Genomic DNA, 18,474 nt, shown 5'->3' on the forward strand with positions numbered 1-18,474 from the left:
GTTTTAGTTCAGTGATCCACCGGTGACGTCACGGTGTCAGGGTGGGCACTTTATTCTGGGGGACATTAAAGACATTACAGAGTATTAATAAAGTCAAGGGTTTGACATGGAGGGAGTGAATGTTGCTTCATGGTGCTTGGTGTGAGGGAACAGGCTACAGTGAGTCTGTATGCCTTCAGATAAGTCAGGGAAATGAATACAAATCAAGTCAATAACACTGAAATAATAAATAAAAATAAATAAATAAAAGAAAAAGGGTGTTTCAAAGTGTGACGTTGTATAAAACTGTGCCTAAAAATAAAGCAAGTGTTTTTATCGTCTGGTGAGAATGTGTCTTGCAGTGTAGCGCCCTCATGTGATGGCCTACAACATGACCAGCACAGAGGAAGCTCGGCCTGGCTCCTTAGCAACCAGACGCGCCTGCCTGGCTCCTTAGCAACCAGACGCGCCTGCCTGGACGCCACCGGCGCCATTACCAAACACTGCTGGCTCAGTTGGGCCACACTGGTGTTGAGCAATTCTTTGTGGAGAAAACAGTGTTGTTGTTGTTGTTGTTGTTGTTGTTGTTGTTTTCTTCCATGCAAGGTTGAATTCAAATAAATTACAAGGCAGACAAGTTATGATACAGAGTGAGAAACAGAGGCACCGTGGGGACGAGGAGGTGGTCAAGGAACTGGTGAGTATATGAAATTCACATTCATTTGACTAAAATGATAAATGGTTTCCAGGTTGATAGTCAGTCTTAATATTTGTTACAGCTTCCAACAACTGAATTCATGGTACATTACTGAAATTTGTTGCAATGGTATTATTTGTTGCACTTATTGTATTCGTATTAGTTTGTTTCTGTACTTTTGCTCTGGTTTATGCTCTTAGATGCTTGTTTAAGAAAGGAGATGCACTTATGACTTCTGGTGACTAGTAGTTCTCTTGAATACCTATGTTGAATACACTTATTGTAAGTCGCTTTGGATAAAAGCATCTACTAAATGACTGTAATGTATTGTAATGTTGTTTTTGCTTGTATTACTTCACTGCCTTATCATTTTCTTTTTCAAATCATGATTTTCGTGAATATTTGTATCAACAGTGCTTGGCTAATGGATTGTCCTATGAAAACATTGCACAAGAAGGAAGCAACGTCAGCTCCCTGGAGATCTTCTTCTCTGGTTTCCCCCGCATGGTTGGCCTTTCGTTCTTCCCAAGGCTCTGTAAGTTTTCCATATTGGGCCAGGATATAAAACACATTGAAGGACTTGAGTGCTGTCCTCTGCTTCGGGAGCTCTGGGTGGTCCAGTGCCATCTGACAGTAAGTTTGATGATGCTGGTAAGGTTTTTTAGTAATAATGGCACAATAATGCAATGTGTAATGCCTTATTAGAGTGCGATTGTTTTTTTTATTGGGAGTGAGTCCAGCTTATTGTTTTATTGCAGAGTTTCTCTCCCCCCCCCCATCACAACCCATAGTTGATTAAATAATAATGTGTCCTATCTTCTTATTTTGCAGGGGATATCTGGGCTTCAGAATTGTCTACAACTAGAGAAACTTTACCTTTATGATAATCAGATCTGTGAAATAGAGAATTTAGAATTGCAGATCAACCTAGAAGTCTTGTGGCTCAACAACAACTGCATAACTCAGATAAAGGTTTGAACTCTTGTCCATCAGACACTCTGTCTGTCTATCTGTCTGTCTGTTTACATGTTTATCACACAACATTCTACAATATGTGTTAACCTTGGATTTTTTTCTGCATTTCTATTGATTTGGCTCACAAAAACAGTATTTTACACAATCTAGTAAGTAAATATGACAGCATGTTCTTTCAAAATAGCGTGCTCCTTTTGATCAAGTATCTGCTATGTGTGCTTTTTTTCTTCAAAGGGCTTGAACACGCTTCAAAACCTCAAAGAACTAAACCTTGCCGACAACAATATTGAAAAGATTGGTAGGTTTTTAGATTCCTCTGTATTTTTGTGTCAAGTTTGATTGCGATTCAGTGAGCTGTTTGAAAATAATAAAATACTTTTAAACTTCTTTTAAGGGCATAGCCTTGATCCTAATGTCAGCCTTCAGAATCTTAATCTGTCCGGGAACAAGATCAGCTCATTTAAGGTGAGAAAAGAAATATGCTATTGACATTTCTTCTGTGAGATGTTTTCCTACTTATTTGTAAAATCTTATTAAAATCCTTGGTCTTATAAGGACTATTTAAAATTCTTGTGAAATGTCGGGGTCAGGTCACATTTTCAATTAATTCTACAATCGACTGGCTTCACAAGACCTTCAACAAGGTATTTAGTAGCATAATTTCAATTTATATCATTCTGGATTTAATGATACATTAATTACTGCATCTATAGAAAAGAATTAAATGACTAAAAGATATGAGATGTGATATAACATTTTTTGTGTTAGTCAGTAATACACTTTAGACAAGACAGACTCATTCAAAGCATTTGTACTTAGTCATTGTGTTGTTCAAGGTCATTCTGACGGGACGTTTTCTTGGCTCTAGCTTTGATTGGATGAATACCACCTCAATCATATTCCTGCAATCCCCCTTTAGTCACAACTCAGCCCAGTATATTGCAACTACTGCAGAATCACAGTATTTTTCTTTTTCATTATGATGTGACATTTCTTTTTAGCTGATGTGAAGCATATTTATACAAATCTTATGCCATAATACCTCTGATTTGTATATATAATGTCTTTTGTGTTTTTAGGGAACAACCTGAGCCTTAGAGTGAAGAGAAACCTTGTTAATGATCTTGTCTGTGTGTTCTGTTGTTGATATTGGTGTAACAGGAGCTGACCCTGCTTGCACACTTACCCTATCTGAGAGAACTAGCACTGAAGGACCCAACGTCAACCCCAAACCCAGTGTGTCTCCTGTGCAACTACGCCACACACGTTCTTTACCACATCCCAGGCCTTCAGCGACTTGACACCTATGATGTCTTCAGCAAGCACGTCAAAGAAGCAGCTGAGGTATTGAGAGGACCAGCAGGATTTCTGCTTTACACCAACAGAGCTTATCATAGTCTTTGTTTTTCTCGTCAGAGGATACAATTTCTCTTGATTTATGTCGATTGCTAATGATTTGCTTAAAGTTCTATCAACATTTCCCTTACATTTTCTTAAGCTAGCTTTAGAGATATTAGAAAAAAATACAATATCACACATATTTGTTCTGTATTTGGTTGTTTCTCAGTGGAGTTACAACAATATTTGAATCCAAGACACAATTTCTTAATGCATTTCTTAATTTCAAAATTCTCTAGGTGTTTTGCATTACCCATGCACATTTCCCTTTAATGTAGCTTGACTTGATCTTTTGAAACCTTATTGAGGTAGCGAGTAACATAAAATCTGTTTTTAACAATGGCTGTCTATATAAAAAATGTAATACTTTTGTTTATTTTTTTTTGTTTGCCTTTTTTCCCCTTTAGTCCACAGTAATGAAGAAAATGATGTACTACAACATGCGTGTACGTACTGCTAAGAGGAACCTGGCAGAGGTCCGGCTCAGTCTGATGGAGAGGAAGAAAACTATGTTACAGTTACCGGAAGAATGCATCAGAACACTCAATCATGCCCTCAAGAGTGTAAGTACAATCCTTGAAACATTTTTGAAATTATTTTGACAGCTGTAAAAAGAGAACAGCTATTTAGCTGTAATCTCCAGCTTCAGGTTTGCTGTTGTTCAAAGTTAAGAAAGCTGTTTTTATCTGGATGCATACCTAGCTTGAAGGTGAGCTCTCCAAGGTGCCAGCTAGTGTTAAGAAGTCTTCCTGCACGTTGGAGGACGGATCCAGCCACCTGGTTGAAGGTTCAATCGACAGAAGTGACCCAACCACTGACATCAATCGCGATCCAGCCATGGAGCACAAAATACTCAGCAAGATTCAAGCGCTGAGGGAGAGACTGGTGCTATGGACGAGGAGGCTGGATGAGTCTGTATATTCTAATAAGATACAAAGAAATATTTGAATGTGCCTTATAGAATTTAGTCTCATACTGTGCATGTTCCTACATTGAAGCGTTTGATTAAACAAACTCCTAATGTGAAAAAAATAATGCTCCCCTTGTGTATTCAGGATTGAAGCCTGGTATGAGCGGGGTTTGAAACAAGCCACAAACATGATGGAATATACTGTCCAGTTTCTATTGATGGAGCTAGAAAGTGTTGGAAATATTCGTTTGGAAGAGGGCTGCTCCACAGACCCATGGTACGTACTTGGTACAATATTATGAAATACAATTACAAACATTTTCAGTTCACAAAGGACAAATCAAAAGCAGACCCCCACTTAACTCACATTTTTCTATTTTATGTGCCCAACAGGTTTACTTCCTGTTGCGACCTCCTGCATTCCCGCTTTTCTCATTCAGACTTTAAGGTTCACAACATCGCTGGCATTAAGATCAATAGAGTTATCCGCATCCACAACAGTGCTTTAAGGCTTCGCTTTGAGGACAAACTTCACACCCTTCTAGCAAGTGAAGAGTCTGCTATTTCTTCACAGTAAGTTAATCTAAACGTGATCGTTTCACGTAAATCGTGAAATGTGGTTGAGTTTTTTCCCAATGATTAACAGGCATTTTAACCTTACTATTGTCATCATTATTAGAACTTGAATCTAATTTAAACTTTTGAAGTAGAAATTACAGACGTCGGCTGGAGCACTTGTTCTACATAGCTGACCCTGAGAAAAATTGCGAGAGGGAAGAAATTTTGAGCATTCTAGAGGAAGGCTTCAAAACAACCGAACAATATAAGGTGTGTTTACTTCTGTTCCCGCAACACTCGATCCCATCAACCATAATTTATTCCTCTGAACATTGAACTAGTAAATCATGGATTAGTAATTTCACTACTTATACATAACAAAATGAACAGCAGTTGCAAAAATTAATTTCTACAAGTTATATTTGATTATTAAGAAAAATGCCATGAATAATAGAAGGAGAGAAATGTGTGAAATTATAGCTTATTAAAACTCCACCTTTCGTGTACAGCATAACTACACACGAGGGTCTGTCATTTCCTTGTTTTCACATAAACTCCAAATCTTGCTGACTTTTACCATGGTGACGTTGAACTAGGCATTGGAAAGAGAGGGTGCTATACCTTTATCGAACAGCCTGAGTGTGGCTGAACAGCCCAGAATTGAACATGCACTGCACCAGGCCAGCCAGGACGATTCAAAGCACAGTACCGACACAATACTCTTCAGGCACGGTGAGTTAGTTTTGCTCATAGTTTTCATTTCCCCTCTGCTGTTACTGTTTTTTGGGGTTTTTTTTCTAAAATGCTGCTATTTTTTGCTTGCAGGTCAGATTATTATTTCCAAAGTTTTTGTGGGACACAGCATGCCTATCCGAGAGGGAGACCCGCTGGACAGAAGCAGATATCCCAGAGCCTGCTCCGTTTATCGCAATGTGGACACTAAGCAGAGAACTGCAATAAGTGAAGGTATGCTGTATTACAAATGAAAACAATACTTTTTCAGTCAGTATTTGTGAAATGTGTTTACATCTGTGTGTTTTTCATTCAGAGAGATCCAACTCCACCAAAACACACACAGGTCCTGAGTGCAGTCCCAGACGAAGACAGTGGTTTGTGTTTGACCATGAGCTTGTCCTGCCTGAGTACAACATTTATTTTGAATACATCACCAACGGGGTAAATAATGATTTGGTTTTGTAATTTTTTTATAACATTTGACATGCTACATGATTCATTAATAGTACTTGGACCAGTTCTGTTCTAAATCTAAGTGCTTCCTTTTGGTTGCTTCTTGTTCAAAAGGAATCTTGTCTTACTGTTATACATATGTCACATCTATGACGTAAATATAGATAGATAAATCTTCTTTTCTGCATAACTCTTCAGTGCACTCTCATGTTATCGAAATTCAGCAGCATGGCTTTAATCCAATACTCACAGATGATAAAACATAATTCAGATTTTTTTTGTCTCTTCCATAGTTGTATAGTTGTTTTACAAATCCACATTTTATTTTAATACCCAAAACAAGTCAATAACTATGTTCTGACCAGGCAGTTCATATTCCTTGTGTTATGTTGTTACTAGGATCAAGAACAGCCACACAGCACAGGCATTGATGATACTCCGACCAACGATATCATCCTAGACAGGGAAGTCCTCAACATGGAACCTGTGCTGAAACCGCAGCCCAAGTTGTTGAGTTTGGATGATAAAATTCTGCTGAATGTGGCCAGAGCCAATGTCCTCAGTCAAATCACTGTAAGTTTTCTGGCTTTTCAAACGACAACTTGAGTTTTGAAGTCATGTCATGTACTCACGATAATCCTCAATCTATTGACCCTCCAGGTTCTGAACCTTCATGGCAACAGTCTGAGTAAAATAAAGGAGATTTCCCGCCTCACAGCTCTGCGGCATCTCACCATCAGCTTTAATGAGTTCACGCACTTGGATGACATTTCTCACATGGTAGGGCGAGACAGGGGACGACAATAGGAAATGTTATTATTAAGGTTGAATTAATCAGTGTCATAAGTCATAAGAGAGCAGCATAGTTACCTCTGTAATATTGAATTAACTTTTGTAGTGGGGAGACACATAATATGAGAGACTGTGTTGTAGACAATGGCATAAAGTGGAAACATTTAACATCTATTATCTCTGTGACCTAAAACACAGCCCAACCTTGAGTTTTTGGACGCTAGCTACAATCGCCTAGTGACCCTAGAAGGGCTGAGGAGGTTGGGACAGCTCAAACAACTCGACCTGCGCTGGAACAAGCTGACCAAGGCCAGAGAGGACACATCTGTGCTGAGAAAACACACACCTGCTTTGCTGAAGCTTGACACCCGATATAACCCCTGGATCAGGGTGCGTAAGGTTATCAAGTAAAAATCGCAAAAATATATATTGTAAAAGGAACAATGAGGAGGAAACTTATTTCCCCTTTTTCAGTCCAAAACAGTTCGAATTACCATACTGGGCCGTCTAACAACCCTCACTCACCTGGACGATATGATGGTAGCAGAGGAGGAGGCTGCTTATGCTGTTCAGATGGCTGCTGGATCCAAAATTAACCAGGTTAAGATTTACAGATATCGTTGGTTGCTGTTTTTTTCCGTAAATTTTAATATTGACAGCATTAAAAAAAGTAAAAACATTCTCCAATGAAGAATGCATACAGTTTGTGAACATCTAACAGTATATTTCAGGATGCACTGTAACTCAATCAGACTTGTTGACACTCACAGGCATCTCTTCTGGTTCAGTCGAGAACCAACAGTGACCGACCCCGCAGTCTAAGTCTGCTGTCAACAGCCCAGCTCCTATGTCCTCTCAGTCCTGCACCCCAGGGCCTCACACGAGAGCTGGAGCTTGACTGGACTGCAAAGGTGAGCTACAGACTTGTGGGTTTCTCCCTAAAGTAATGATTTCTAAAATAAAAAAATAAAAATGCACCCGAAAGGGAGTTACTAAGATGCATGATGTTGATACTGTGGCATAAAATATTTAATTGTAAAACAGGTTTAACAAATGTAATGATTTATCGATTTTATATGGGTTTGTGGCCCTGAATTTTTTCCCAGATCACTGCCCTGAACCTTGACAGCCAGAGGATTTCCAAACTGATCAATCTGAATAAGCTGGTCAACCTTCGCTGGGCTTCCTTCAATGATAATGACATTTCTAAAGTGGAGGGTCTTGACAGCTGCTTGAAGCTGGAGGAGATTTCCCTAAACAACAACAGCATAAACTCACTCAATGGTAAATCACACAATCAATTTGACAATTAAATTACAGCATTCAGATGTACCTAAAAAAGAAGTTGTTTTTTATATAAGTCTTATACCCCAACCTTTAGCTCAGCAGCCATAGTTGTTTTTGTAACTGTGTTGCCTTCTGTTTCTTCAGGACTATCAAAACTGCATTGCCTAAATAAACTGAGTTTAGATGGGAATCAGCTGTCTAGTCTGGACGCATCAGTCCTAGATCGGCTGCCTAATCTGTCTTTCATGTCTGTGGAGAACAACTGTATCAGTTCCCTGCATGGCATCCAGAGAGCTCGCTCCCTTCTTGAGCTCTACATCGGCAACAACCAAATCTCTACGTCACGTGACATCTATTATCTGAAGGTAAGTGGGTGAGAAAGAAGGACAGGAGGTTTCAGAGTTTTCCCCCTGTTTTATATGCATGCTGTCTGAGCTCACATGCTTCTCTTTCTGTTCAGGGATTGACAAACCTGATCATTCTGGATCTTTATGGGAATCCTTTAGTGGAGAAACTGGAAAACTATCGGATTTATGTGGTTTTCCACCTACCCTCGCTAAAAGCTCTGGATGGCATTGCAGTGGTATTTACACACAACCACAACCAGTCAAACCTTTCAGATATTGTAATGATGATGACATCATTATATCCAGTGTTTTGTATTTTCTGTTGTTTTCTCTAGGAGGTGACTGAGTGTGAAAGTGCAAAGGATATGTTTGGAGGAAGACTAAACCCTGACATGGTAGCAGAGAAGCTGGGCCACTCGAACTACACAGACATCACCTACCTCACCCTGCAGTCCTGCTCCATTAGGTAATAGCCCGCCTAAACAGACATATAAACACAAAAGTGTGATTATAGTGATTTACATAGTGTTGAAGACGAGGCTGATTAAATGGGTTTGTTTCCTCCACAGGATGGTTGATCTGTCCCCAGCAGACCTGTTCTGTACCCTGCGCAGTGTCAACTTAGACCACAACAACCTCACCTCTTTTTCTGGCCTCATTTACCTTCCCAACATCAAAGTATAAATTACACAGATTTTTTTTTTTTTTTTTAAACAGGCTGGCTTGAAATGCACCTGAGCCATGGACAAATAAATTACTTCCAGTGTCTTCTTTACAGGCTCTGTGTCTGAACTACAACCACATTGAGTCCATCCTGCCCAGACAGAAGACTCAGGCTCCTCTCACAAACAGACAGATTCTTCACAGCAAAGTTCACTCCAGTGGTTACGGCCAACAGAGCCCATCCAAAGGCAAAGGGTAACACTGTTCCTATTTCAGTTTTTTTACATTTAACAATGTTCGACTGTTGCCAAGTGTGAAGAATGATCTTCAGATGAATGTGTTAACTGTAACCTTTAGGGGGCAGCACTGACCATCCAATGGGTGAACTGTCTCTTGACAGTTGTATCAGATTTTTATCACAGTTGTTGCTTATAAACCCTCATAAAAATCTAGCTGTAAACACGGTTTCAAGATGTTTTGATTTGATTCAAAATAACTTAATATTTATTCTCTCTAGAGATACTATTCCTAAAATAAACTAAATATTAATGCAAAAATATATTTTAAATATCATAATACCGTGTGAATAACGATATGATCTTCCAACCACGTCCTTTTATAGAAACCAGTGCATCAGCAGTGCTGTGACAGGACATGGTTTTGTTTGCCCTGGCTGTGATTGCCTTTAGGTGGTCTGCGTGTGTGAGGTCTGACCAGTTCAATGAGGCAGCGGGGGGGAGAAAGAGATGTTCATTTAACCACAGAGGTTTGAAGCTGTCATTCTGTGACTTTGTTTAAGGGAAACTGGGGCCACTGGCAGTGTGGAGCCGCTGATGGGCAGCCTGGAGGTGCTGCATTTGAGTCACAATGGCATCTCCAATATGGCCAATCTGCAGCTCAGCAGGCTCACCAATCTTAAAGCACTCTTCCTTCAAGGTATGTATGGTTGGCGTACCACCCTCCCTCACACAGCCTGTTAAAAGTGCAGTGCATGAAGCCTGTGAAAAGGCAAGCACTAAGAGCAAAGTCTCCCATACACTGTAGGCCAGGTGGGAGATGAGACTTGAAGAAAAGAATGACTGTCTTTCTTTCAACCAGTTTTGAAGGCTTTTGATCGGGTTTATTTGTCAGCGGGATTTTTGCCACAAAGCCAACGTTACTTGTCCATTCTTAATTTTTTCTTCAAAACCTTTCAAAGCCATCTCTGTAATTTCAGTGCATTTTACACCAGGGTACCCGAGTAACACCAAACAAATGTTAATGTTGCCTTTAAACGCTGCCTTTCATATTGTTTATGTTGCGCAAATTTCTCTCTTTTTTGTACATAGAAATATTTTCTACTGACTATTGTTTGAGATATCTTTACATTATTTTGATGAGGTTTCTCTCGCAATAGGTAATGAGATCAGCCAGGTGGAAGGATTGGAGGGGCTTCACCAGCTCAGAGAGCTTGTGTTAGACAGGAATCGGATCAAAGCTCTGGCTGAAAACTCTTTCATAGCCCAGAACGTCCTGCTGGAACTGCACCTAGCAGAGAACCGGATCCGGGAGCTCAACCATCTTGATCCTTTGACTGAACTCCGCAAGCTCTTTCTAGGCATGAACAAGCTGCAGGTATACTCCTCCAGCAGCAGTGATCTCCTTAAATGCTGGATAATTTAATGTTTACATTCAGATTTTCTTTCAAACTGCCTTAAAGACTTAATTTCCTGAGGTGACCACCAAGGTCACGGTAAGCTTTTGTGCAGTTTTTGATTTACCACCATCCAGATTTTACTGATTGGTTCATAGGAAAAATGTGTCAGATGTTTAAGAATGTATTTTATGCAGCGTAGTATTACTTTCCCCTGCATTTGCAAAGTAAGACATGAAGTATAGTAATCATGAGTCATTACCACCCCACTGTGGCATGCGAGGGGTAGCATTAAGGAGAATCAAGTTTGATTGAAGGTCAGGGCCGTGTGTATGAAGAAAGAGGGGAACAATCAGGACAACGTGTAATCAGCTTCTCAGTCTGCATCTGCTTCTCACCCAGGGCGAGTGATTTGCACTTTTGTTGCTAGTTCCTTCTTCCCTTCTCATCCTTAATGTTTTCATGCATTCAATTAAGATATAAAATACAGCAATCACCCCAGCACTACAGTTCTCACAGCGGGGGCGTCTTTGAATTACAGCCAAATGCAGCCATAAACCTGGGAATGAGAAAAAACACCCCCATGCCCTGTTGTGTGCCCAAACTCTCTCATGAGATTAATGAGAGCTCACACATGTAATCTCTCCCATCAGCTGCTTCCATCCTTCCTATACCAAAATTATGAAAGGTCCAGCTCTGATGCAAATCTCTCCATTTTCAACACAGTATGCAACAACCAGTGGGAAAGAAAAAGCAAAATGAGGGGGAAGTGAATAAATTAAGAAAAAGGTCTTTAATAAAATCTTTGTTTTCTTTACTTTTTGTAGGACATCACAGAGCTTGACAAACTAGAAGTTCTTCCTTTGTTGACTGAGCTCTCTGTTGTTGGCAACCCGGTAAGTGCCACCAGTGTTTGTGCATTAAAAACACAAAATATTTACAAGCTTGTTTTCCTATTAGGAATTTTGCATAGCGATCTGATCTACTAGCTTTCAGTCACAGGGCACTTTGAATTCTTTCACTCGCTAACAACTGATCAAAAGCGCGCTCCATTTCTCACTTGCACAATCCAAACCACTATCCCAGTGTAACTCTATGGTTCCAAATTAAGCGATTACATGATGGGCCATCTGCTGTGCCTCAAACTGGCCGGCATCAGAGACAAATCCCTTGACCAAATGGCAGGGCACTATTGGCCCGTTTACATCGCCCATCTGGAGCTCATGGATCAGGCCAGAGCAGAGCCTGGAACCCAGGGCTTCTCTATCGTCCATTGGGCAATGCTCAGCTGTGGGCGCCTCTATTCTGCTGGACCCCATCCCCCCTTCTCTTCCCATAGGGGGGGGGTTAATCCTGCCAGGGGGTAGAGGCCAACAGCCACCCTGGAGACAATACCTCCTGCTGTTGACAGCATGAGATTGCTACCTCACCCATGTTCCCTGGCCAAATTCTGTCTTCTCCTCTCTACTGGACATCCATTGGCACGCACTCACAACTTAATCACAGCAGCAGTGTCCTATAGGAACATGAAGTTCTATGACCGGACAGGCTGAATTTCTACCCTGGCCAGAGGGTGCCCTCAGCTGGGAGCTATCTGCTGCTGTCAGCTGGCTCACTGGAATAGCTGTTGGGAACATTATAACTACATTGGGAGCCCCATAGCATCATGTTTATCCCAGATGTCTCAGGGCAAGCGCCCCTGATGCTCCACAATAAAAATGCTGAACTCTATAGTTTATCACCTGGTTGTTTCACCAAACAAGTGCCTTTTTTTTTTCTTCCAGGTGGCCAAAAGTTCTCTCCACAGACCAGCGATGGTGCTCCGTCTGTCCCAGTTGCAGGTCCTGGACGGAGTGATGATCACCCTGGAGGAGAGGACCAGGGCTGAACTCCTCAGTGCTGATCCATTAGTGAGAACTTCACACAACATGTATACTCACAAAGAAACAATCGCAAACAGAATGTCTGTACATACATACACGATAGCTACCGTTGAGGACACAAAGGTATTTGTAGTATTGCAGTATGCAGTATTTTTTGGTTTGTTTTGGTTTGAATTTGACTTCTTTAAGGACAACACAACAAAATAAAAGGCTTCAGTATTTATATCCCAATGAACAAAAAGTGTTAAAAGTTTCTTATCAGGTAAGATGAGTCATACTGAAAGAATCAAAAGACAAACAACCAAACCATAGCTGCCAATTAAAGGGAAAGCTTGGATCAAACTCTTTCAGTCTGACTGATTTGATGTTCATGTAATGAGAGACCAAGGCAGTAATTCTCCTGCAGCTCTGAATTAAAAGCAGCCTAAGCCTGCTGGCATCATCCTGCTGATTAGATGAAATGTGCCCGGCCGATAATGCACCAGTGGATTTACCCCCTATTAGCCAGGTCAACACGACCCCCTCTGCTTGTTAGCATCATAGATGTGGAAATGACAGAGTAGAAGTCCTGGGTTTTCTCATTAAAAACACAAACCTCCCCCTATTGACTCTCATAACTGTCATCTCGGTTGACCGTCAATTTCAGCTTGTGCCACTGCTTTTGTTTGGATTTGAACATTGTTGTTGATGATTAGTATTTATTATTCCCCGATAAGATGCTTTTATATGTGGAACAATAAGCAACTAATCTCCTGCAGTGACAGTAGTGGCCATGTATGTAGAGAAAAGAGAAACTGTTCCAGTTAGGATGCAACTGTCAGTAGGTTAAAGACATTGAGTTGGCCCTGGAGTCTCACATTATCTGAATATCTGCTTATGTTTTTAAATGTAATCCTGTCCTGGAGTATTACTTCAATCTTCTTCGTGGTCCTTAATTCATATTTCCCTTATAGGCATTCTCCCAACATCCTGGAGCGTCTCTTCCTACCACTGAAATAAACCTACCTGGACTCCTACCCCACATGCCTCGAAACACCCCTCTAAGAGGAATGACTATAAGTGGTGGACTACAGAACTTTATGCATGGGCACGATATCCTGCCAAGCAACGTGGACGAGTCCCAATCTCATTTCACATACAAGCGTGAGTGTGACATTTCTCCTCTTGAAGATCAATAGTTTCTTGATGAATATGATTGGCCGTAACAACAAGCTTGAGGTCGACACAAACTTTTTTGGTCTTTAAGTTATAATACAGTAAATATAATTCACTTTTTAGTTTATATATACCAGAAAACTGTTCTGTGTATTAAATTAACCGCATGTTTGACAACCCTTATTCCCCACTATTGTATTAATTCCCAATTCAGACAAGAAGCACAAGCACGGTAATGCTGTTCGTAACGGCCAAGCTGACATTACATTTAGACACATTCGAAGAACAGGAAGCAACCTGCCAACCACAGGTCTCCTTCATGATGGGAACAGAGTCATCATCAACTATCCCACCCAGGAGCAAGACAGCAGGTTGGTAAATCCAAAAATCAAGATGTTTTATAGATAAAAGAATATAAGTTGACTTTTTCTCCTACTTGTTATTTTGCAGATTTCCAAATGGTGGCAAACCTCCACCCCTGTAGCTGATAGAAGAGGTGGAGCATGCTCAGATGAAACTAAGGTGAACACATGCAATAGCCATGTGGTATGATCATTTATCATAGTACCTTATGGCACCATATCTTGAGCCTAAGGTTTTTGTAAGTGTGCCTTAATGTATATGAGCATCTGAATACACACATATTTAATGAGGAACTGTTCAGAACATATGGCATTCAAGTGTCTTAAATAAATAACTTTTAAATATAACTAACCCTTTTTTAATGTTTTTTTCTGCTTACATATCAATAATAAACCATGGCCACTTTTAAATTTAAGCTTAAACATGTTTGGGGTTAAAGAAAAATTAGGCTACGTGAAGGTTACATGTAATGCATCCCTTTCAAATGCATTTATAATGACTGTGACCTTGTTTTTTATCCACATATGTGGATCACTAACCATGGTAATCTGAGGATGAGAGGTTTTGGTGTCATTTCTACTGCTATCCCATCCTTGGCCCAGAACAAGTGAAAAAAACACCCACAGATGTAAGGGCGTGTGAGGCTGGCATGCTGCTTCCATGGGGTCAAATGGATCCCCAACAAGTGGATAATCCGGCTTAAGCACACCTCTCTGTGGACAATAATCTGCAGTCACTCAGATAAAGATGTAATCTTGAATGAGGTCCAAATGGATTTCAGAGATTGTCAGTTTCATCATGTTAGCCTCTTTTCGAAAAGCCCTCCGCAGTTCTGACTAATAGGCAAATCTCGTGTGTTGTAAGTGAAAATGAACCCACTCTACTTGATATTGATGTTAGTTCTGCTAAACTGAGATTTTAATCCTTCCGGTCTTCCTGACAGTTTAGCCTAGAGTCCTGTAGTTACCAAAAACACCAGTCTGATCCTTAAATGAGGATACAGCCCATAGTATGTGGTCTTAAACCTTTTCATTCTGGGACCACTAAACTGATCATTGCAGGATGAAAACCCCCATGTGTTTAGATAGTACATCTGTTTACATCAATCAACCTAGCCACTGTGCAAACTGTTGTTATCTTTCTCACCAACTTCTTGTAGAGTTCAATTATTGTTTGATTTAACTTGAGACTTGTACTTCATCGTAATACACGCTTGTTAAAAAAGACACAACATACATTAAGTTTAGACAACGGTTTGGGAAACATTTGTCATATATTGTTAACAAAAGCAGAGCGGTATACTAAGAACACCCTTTCCAAAGGACATTTCTTTGAATCCAGTGAAGTCAGAAGCATAAACATTTCGTTGTAGTAAAGATGATGCTTAATTTACAGTGCATTTGCAATATGTTACATGTATAAAGTATTCCATTTGTGCATGAAAAAAAGTATATAAAATAGACAACTAAAAAATAGTGATAATGGTGAAACAAATTGAACCAAAAAGCCGAAGAAACAAAAAACAGCAGAACAAAAACATGCGTATTACCGTAATACGATCATACAGAGAAAACATCCCTCATCTCCCTTATAGAAGCAGCAGCATTTCTGTCATATTTCTAATACCAACATGAACTCTGTGGCGGTAATGTGACCACTAGGTGTCCTTAGAGCTCCATTAGCTCTCCCTATACGACACTGCTAATCAGTCCTCAATGTACTTACCACTTGCCCTGTAGATAGCAATTTATCAGTTGAGGGCGGTTATGTGTGTATGCTTTAGTTTTGTGTTCCCCTGCCTGTGTGGCCTTTGCTGAACATGCGAGGCAAACAGTGAAAAAGCTCTCCCCAAACAAGCTCCTCTAATGCATGTACTTAACTTCACTTAATTTGTGTTAATTCCCAGCATTAAGCGAGTGAGTGCACTGTCATTACCTTGGTCTGCCTGACATCAAATGGCAGCTGATGGACTCACATATAAAAATAAAAATAAACTCTAATGCACAGATTTGGGAGCTCTGAGAGAGCTCTCTAACGCATTACGTATTGCAAAGGATAATTACGCACTTTATATTGATGTACAGTATGTGCAGTGTGGATATGTTAGAAATATCACTGTTTTAATGCAACTGTATGTATATGTGTAGTGTAAGTTTATAAGGAGCATACCCCTTCATACAGTATGCTTCCCTTTGCATTTCTGTCAGTATTTTAACATTAAAATGACATTAGCATAAAGATTGTGAATAATTCATCAGTCCTGAGTGAATTCAGATGCACTACTCTCTCTCTCTCTCTCTCTCTCTCTCTCTTTCATTCCTCCGTGTGAGTAGACCACATGGTTCGTAGCTGGTTTAATGGGATGGAATGTGACAGGTTATGTTTTCATCTGCCTGATATGGAGCCTGGCTCGGGCGGTAGGGAACGAGGGGTGGGGGGAAGAGAGACAGAGAAAAGGTGGAGAGGGGGGGGAAGTGAGTTGGTCTCTGAAGTTGTGGTCGGGATTCATAATTAGAAATGTTTGTGCTTGTTTTGAATCCGTTATAGATGATGCTCTCCCTCCCACACACACACACATGTCCACATAGAAAAACACATGCTCTGTATGGGGCCATTACTTCTGGTCCACTAACTCCCTACATTTGCTGTGTCTGTGAATTCAGAGCACCATTAGTCCAAGACTCTGTGAATAATTGCTGAATGGACTGTGTTTTTACTGCTATATACTCAGGTTCCAGTGTTGGTTGATGTTGTTGGTGAAGTGAGAGGGATGACATTGATTGATGTTTGATGCTGAAGATAATGCTGCATCTTGTGCAATGCTTATCAAAGCATTATGCGCAGTACATGTAATGGATGAACAACAACTCCAGGTGCATTACGCATTTATTAGCGTGTATAAACATTAGGAGTGCTTCGGTAGAGGTTGCAATTACATCAACATCAACATCATCACTTGACCTGGAATTGATGTTCAAAAAATGAAATGTTTTCTCCCCATTTGGCTGCTGATGGCAAACAAATTCAGATAATGAAAATATAGATTATTTTGTTTTCAAAAGGTGCATATTATGTCCCAGAGTTCATTTTTCATCCCCACAAATACATCCTCTATTCAAAAACAATCTTGCCATATTGCTTGTCTTGAAGTCTGTCATTGAGTTATTGTTGTCGCTTGTCATTTTCCTGTAATTTGTTTTCTGTGAGGCTCCCGGGAATAAAGAGTGAATGGAGAGAGAGGAAATACGGATAAAAGAATGCAGTGAGAGTGACAATTATTATGAAAAGGAAAATGCTCTTATTATTTGTGCTGATATTTTGGATGGCAGCATTAAATCTTAACTGCTTTTCATTTCTGGATTTATGTGCGATTTATCACATTATGGAACTTGTGTGTCATTTATCACATTATTTCAATCACACAGAGCGTCTCACTCGGTTAAAATGGCAAAAAAAAAGGTAACCAAACAACCGACAAATATCCAATTTCCTTGTAAATTTAACACAAATCAATTTGCCGACCAGCATCAGATGGTCTGCTCTTTGCAGATTGTTGCCAATTTGTTATCAGCCTTTTTCATTTCATGATATTTGCATTTGCATCCTCTAATAACTCTTAAGTCTTAATTCAAGTTGATATTCTTCATCAGGCAGCTATAACAAAAATGGAGTAATGACTTTAAACAAGTGGTACTATCTAAGGATTACAGGGTGCAATACATGTTGTCGTGACTGACATGCTTTTATGTTGTTTCAGTTTATTGTGTCTTACACAAGAGAAGAAATTGTTTTTTCAAGATGACAAGGAAACACAACATCCTGCTCACCCTTATCCCCTCAGCCCAAGTGAAGAATAACAAAAACAATTTAATCTCCTTGGCTACAGATTACTTCTTTGTGTTGATATTTTGGCCTTTTGTTGATCACTTCATGAATCCTCCTTTTTGCCCTCCTCTCTATGTAAATCAACATTTTGGAGAGGCAGACACTTGACCACAAACACTTTCATTATATTGAAATAATAAAATACTTGTAGGATTTGCTTTTTTTGTATTAAGAACATTATAACAAGGATTTAGAATGTAATATTAATATTTCTAATCCTATGTCAGATTTTGGGGTCGACTAAGCGCAGGATTTAAAGACACTGGCAAGAGAAAGGTTAAGAATATATTTAGGAGATGGAGGATGAACAAGCCCTTAATGTATCATTTGATGTAATTACTATTGCAAAGAGTGATGGCCTTTTCATTATTCTGTGGAAAGCACGTTGGATCCTTTGTTGTTTATTGATGAGGGTATCTGCATTTTTTAGTTGCCTCATTACTGTAGTTTTGTCAATTTTTCATACAATACCATTTTTTAATACTGATTGGTACAGTTGAATGTGATTCCCACTCACAGAAAAACTGACAATCACAGTCTAATATTCTATATTCTATTATTCTAATCTTATACCTATATGATATTGACAGTTTTAGGCTACAGAACATTTATCATCACTTATTCCCACTTAAATTAGTACTTTGATTTGTTAAAAAATATATATCTAGTGTCACCTGTCAAACAGCTATGTGACAAAGTTATAGTCTGCTTTTTCTACTCCGAACTCCATGCACAAGTGATCACAGATTAACTGCACAGGT

General features: G+C 39.7%; 1 protein-coding gene across 1 annotated transcript; it reads left to right on the forward strand.

Annotated features, from left to right (window-relative positions):
* Positions 1-601: 601 nt before the first annotated feature.
* On the forward strand, positions 602-14,123 carry lrrc9 (leucine rich repeat containing 9). The gene is made up of 32 exons (XM_054614388.1): positions 602-676; positions 1,091-1,309; positions 1,508-1,648; positions 1,886-1,949; positions 2,046-2,116; positions 2,813-2,995; positions 3,457-3,612; positions 3,752-3,960; positions 4,105-4,236; positions 4,353-4,532; positions 4,667-4,787; positions 5,114-5,249; positions 5,343-5,483; positions 5,566-5,693; positions 6,105-6,278; positions 6,366-6,485; positions 6,696-6,887; positions 6,972-7,097; positions 7,268-7,408; positions 7,604-7,781; positions 7,929-8,149; positions 8,245-8,367; positions 8,467-8,597; positions 8,701-8,809; positions 8,910-9,049; positions 9,594-9,730; positions 10,191-10,408; positions 11,255-11,323; positions 12,212-12,337; positions 13,264-13,453; positions 13,680-13,836; positions 13,916-14,123. The coding sequence occupies exons 1-32, from the start codon at positions 620-622 to the stop codon at positions 13,947-13,949; spliced, it is 4,524 nt and encodes a 1,507-aa protein (XP_054470363.1). The 5' UTR covers positions 602-619; the 3' UTR covers positions 13,950-14,123.
* The last annotated feature ends 4,351 nt before the right edge of the window (positions 14,124-18,474 follow it).

Source organism: Anoplopoma fimbria, chromosome 15, assembly GCF_027596085.1.
Source record: "Anoplopoma fimbria isolate UVic2021 breed Golden Eagle Sablefish chromosome 15, Afim_UVic_2022, whole genome shotgun sequence".
In the NCBI taxonomy this organism is placed as follows: Eukaryota; Metazoa; Chordata; class Actinopteri; order Perciformes; family Anoplopomatidae; genus Anoplopoma; species Anoplopoma fimbria.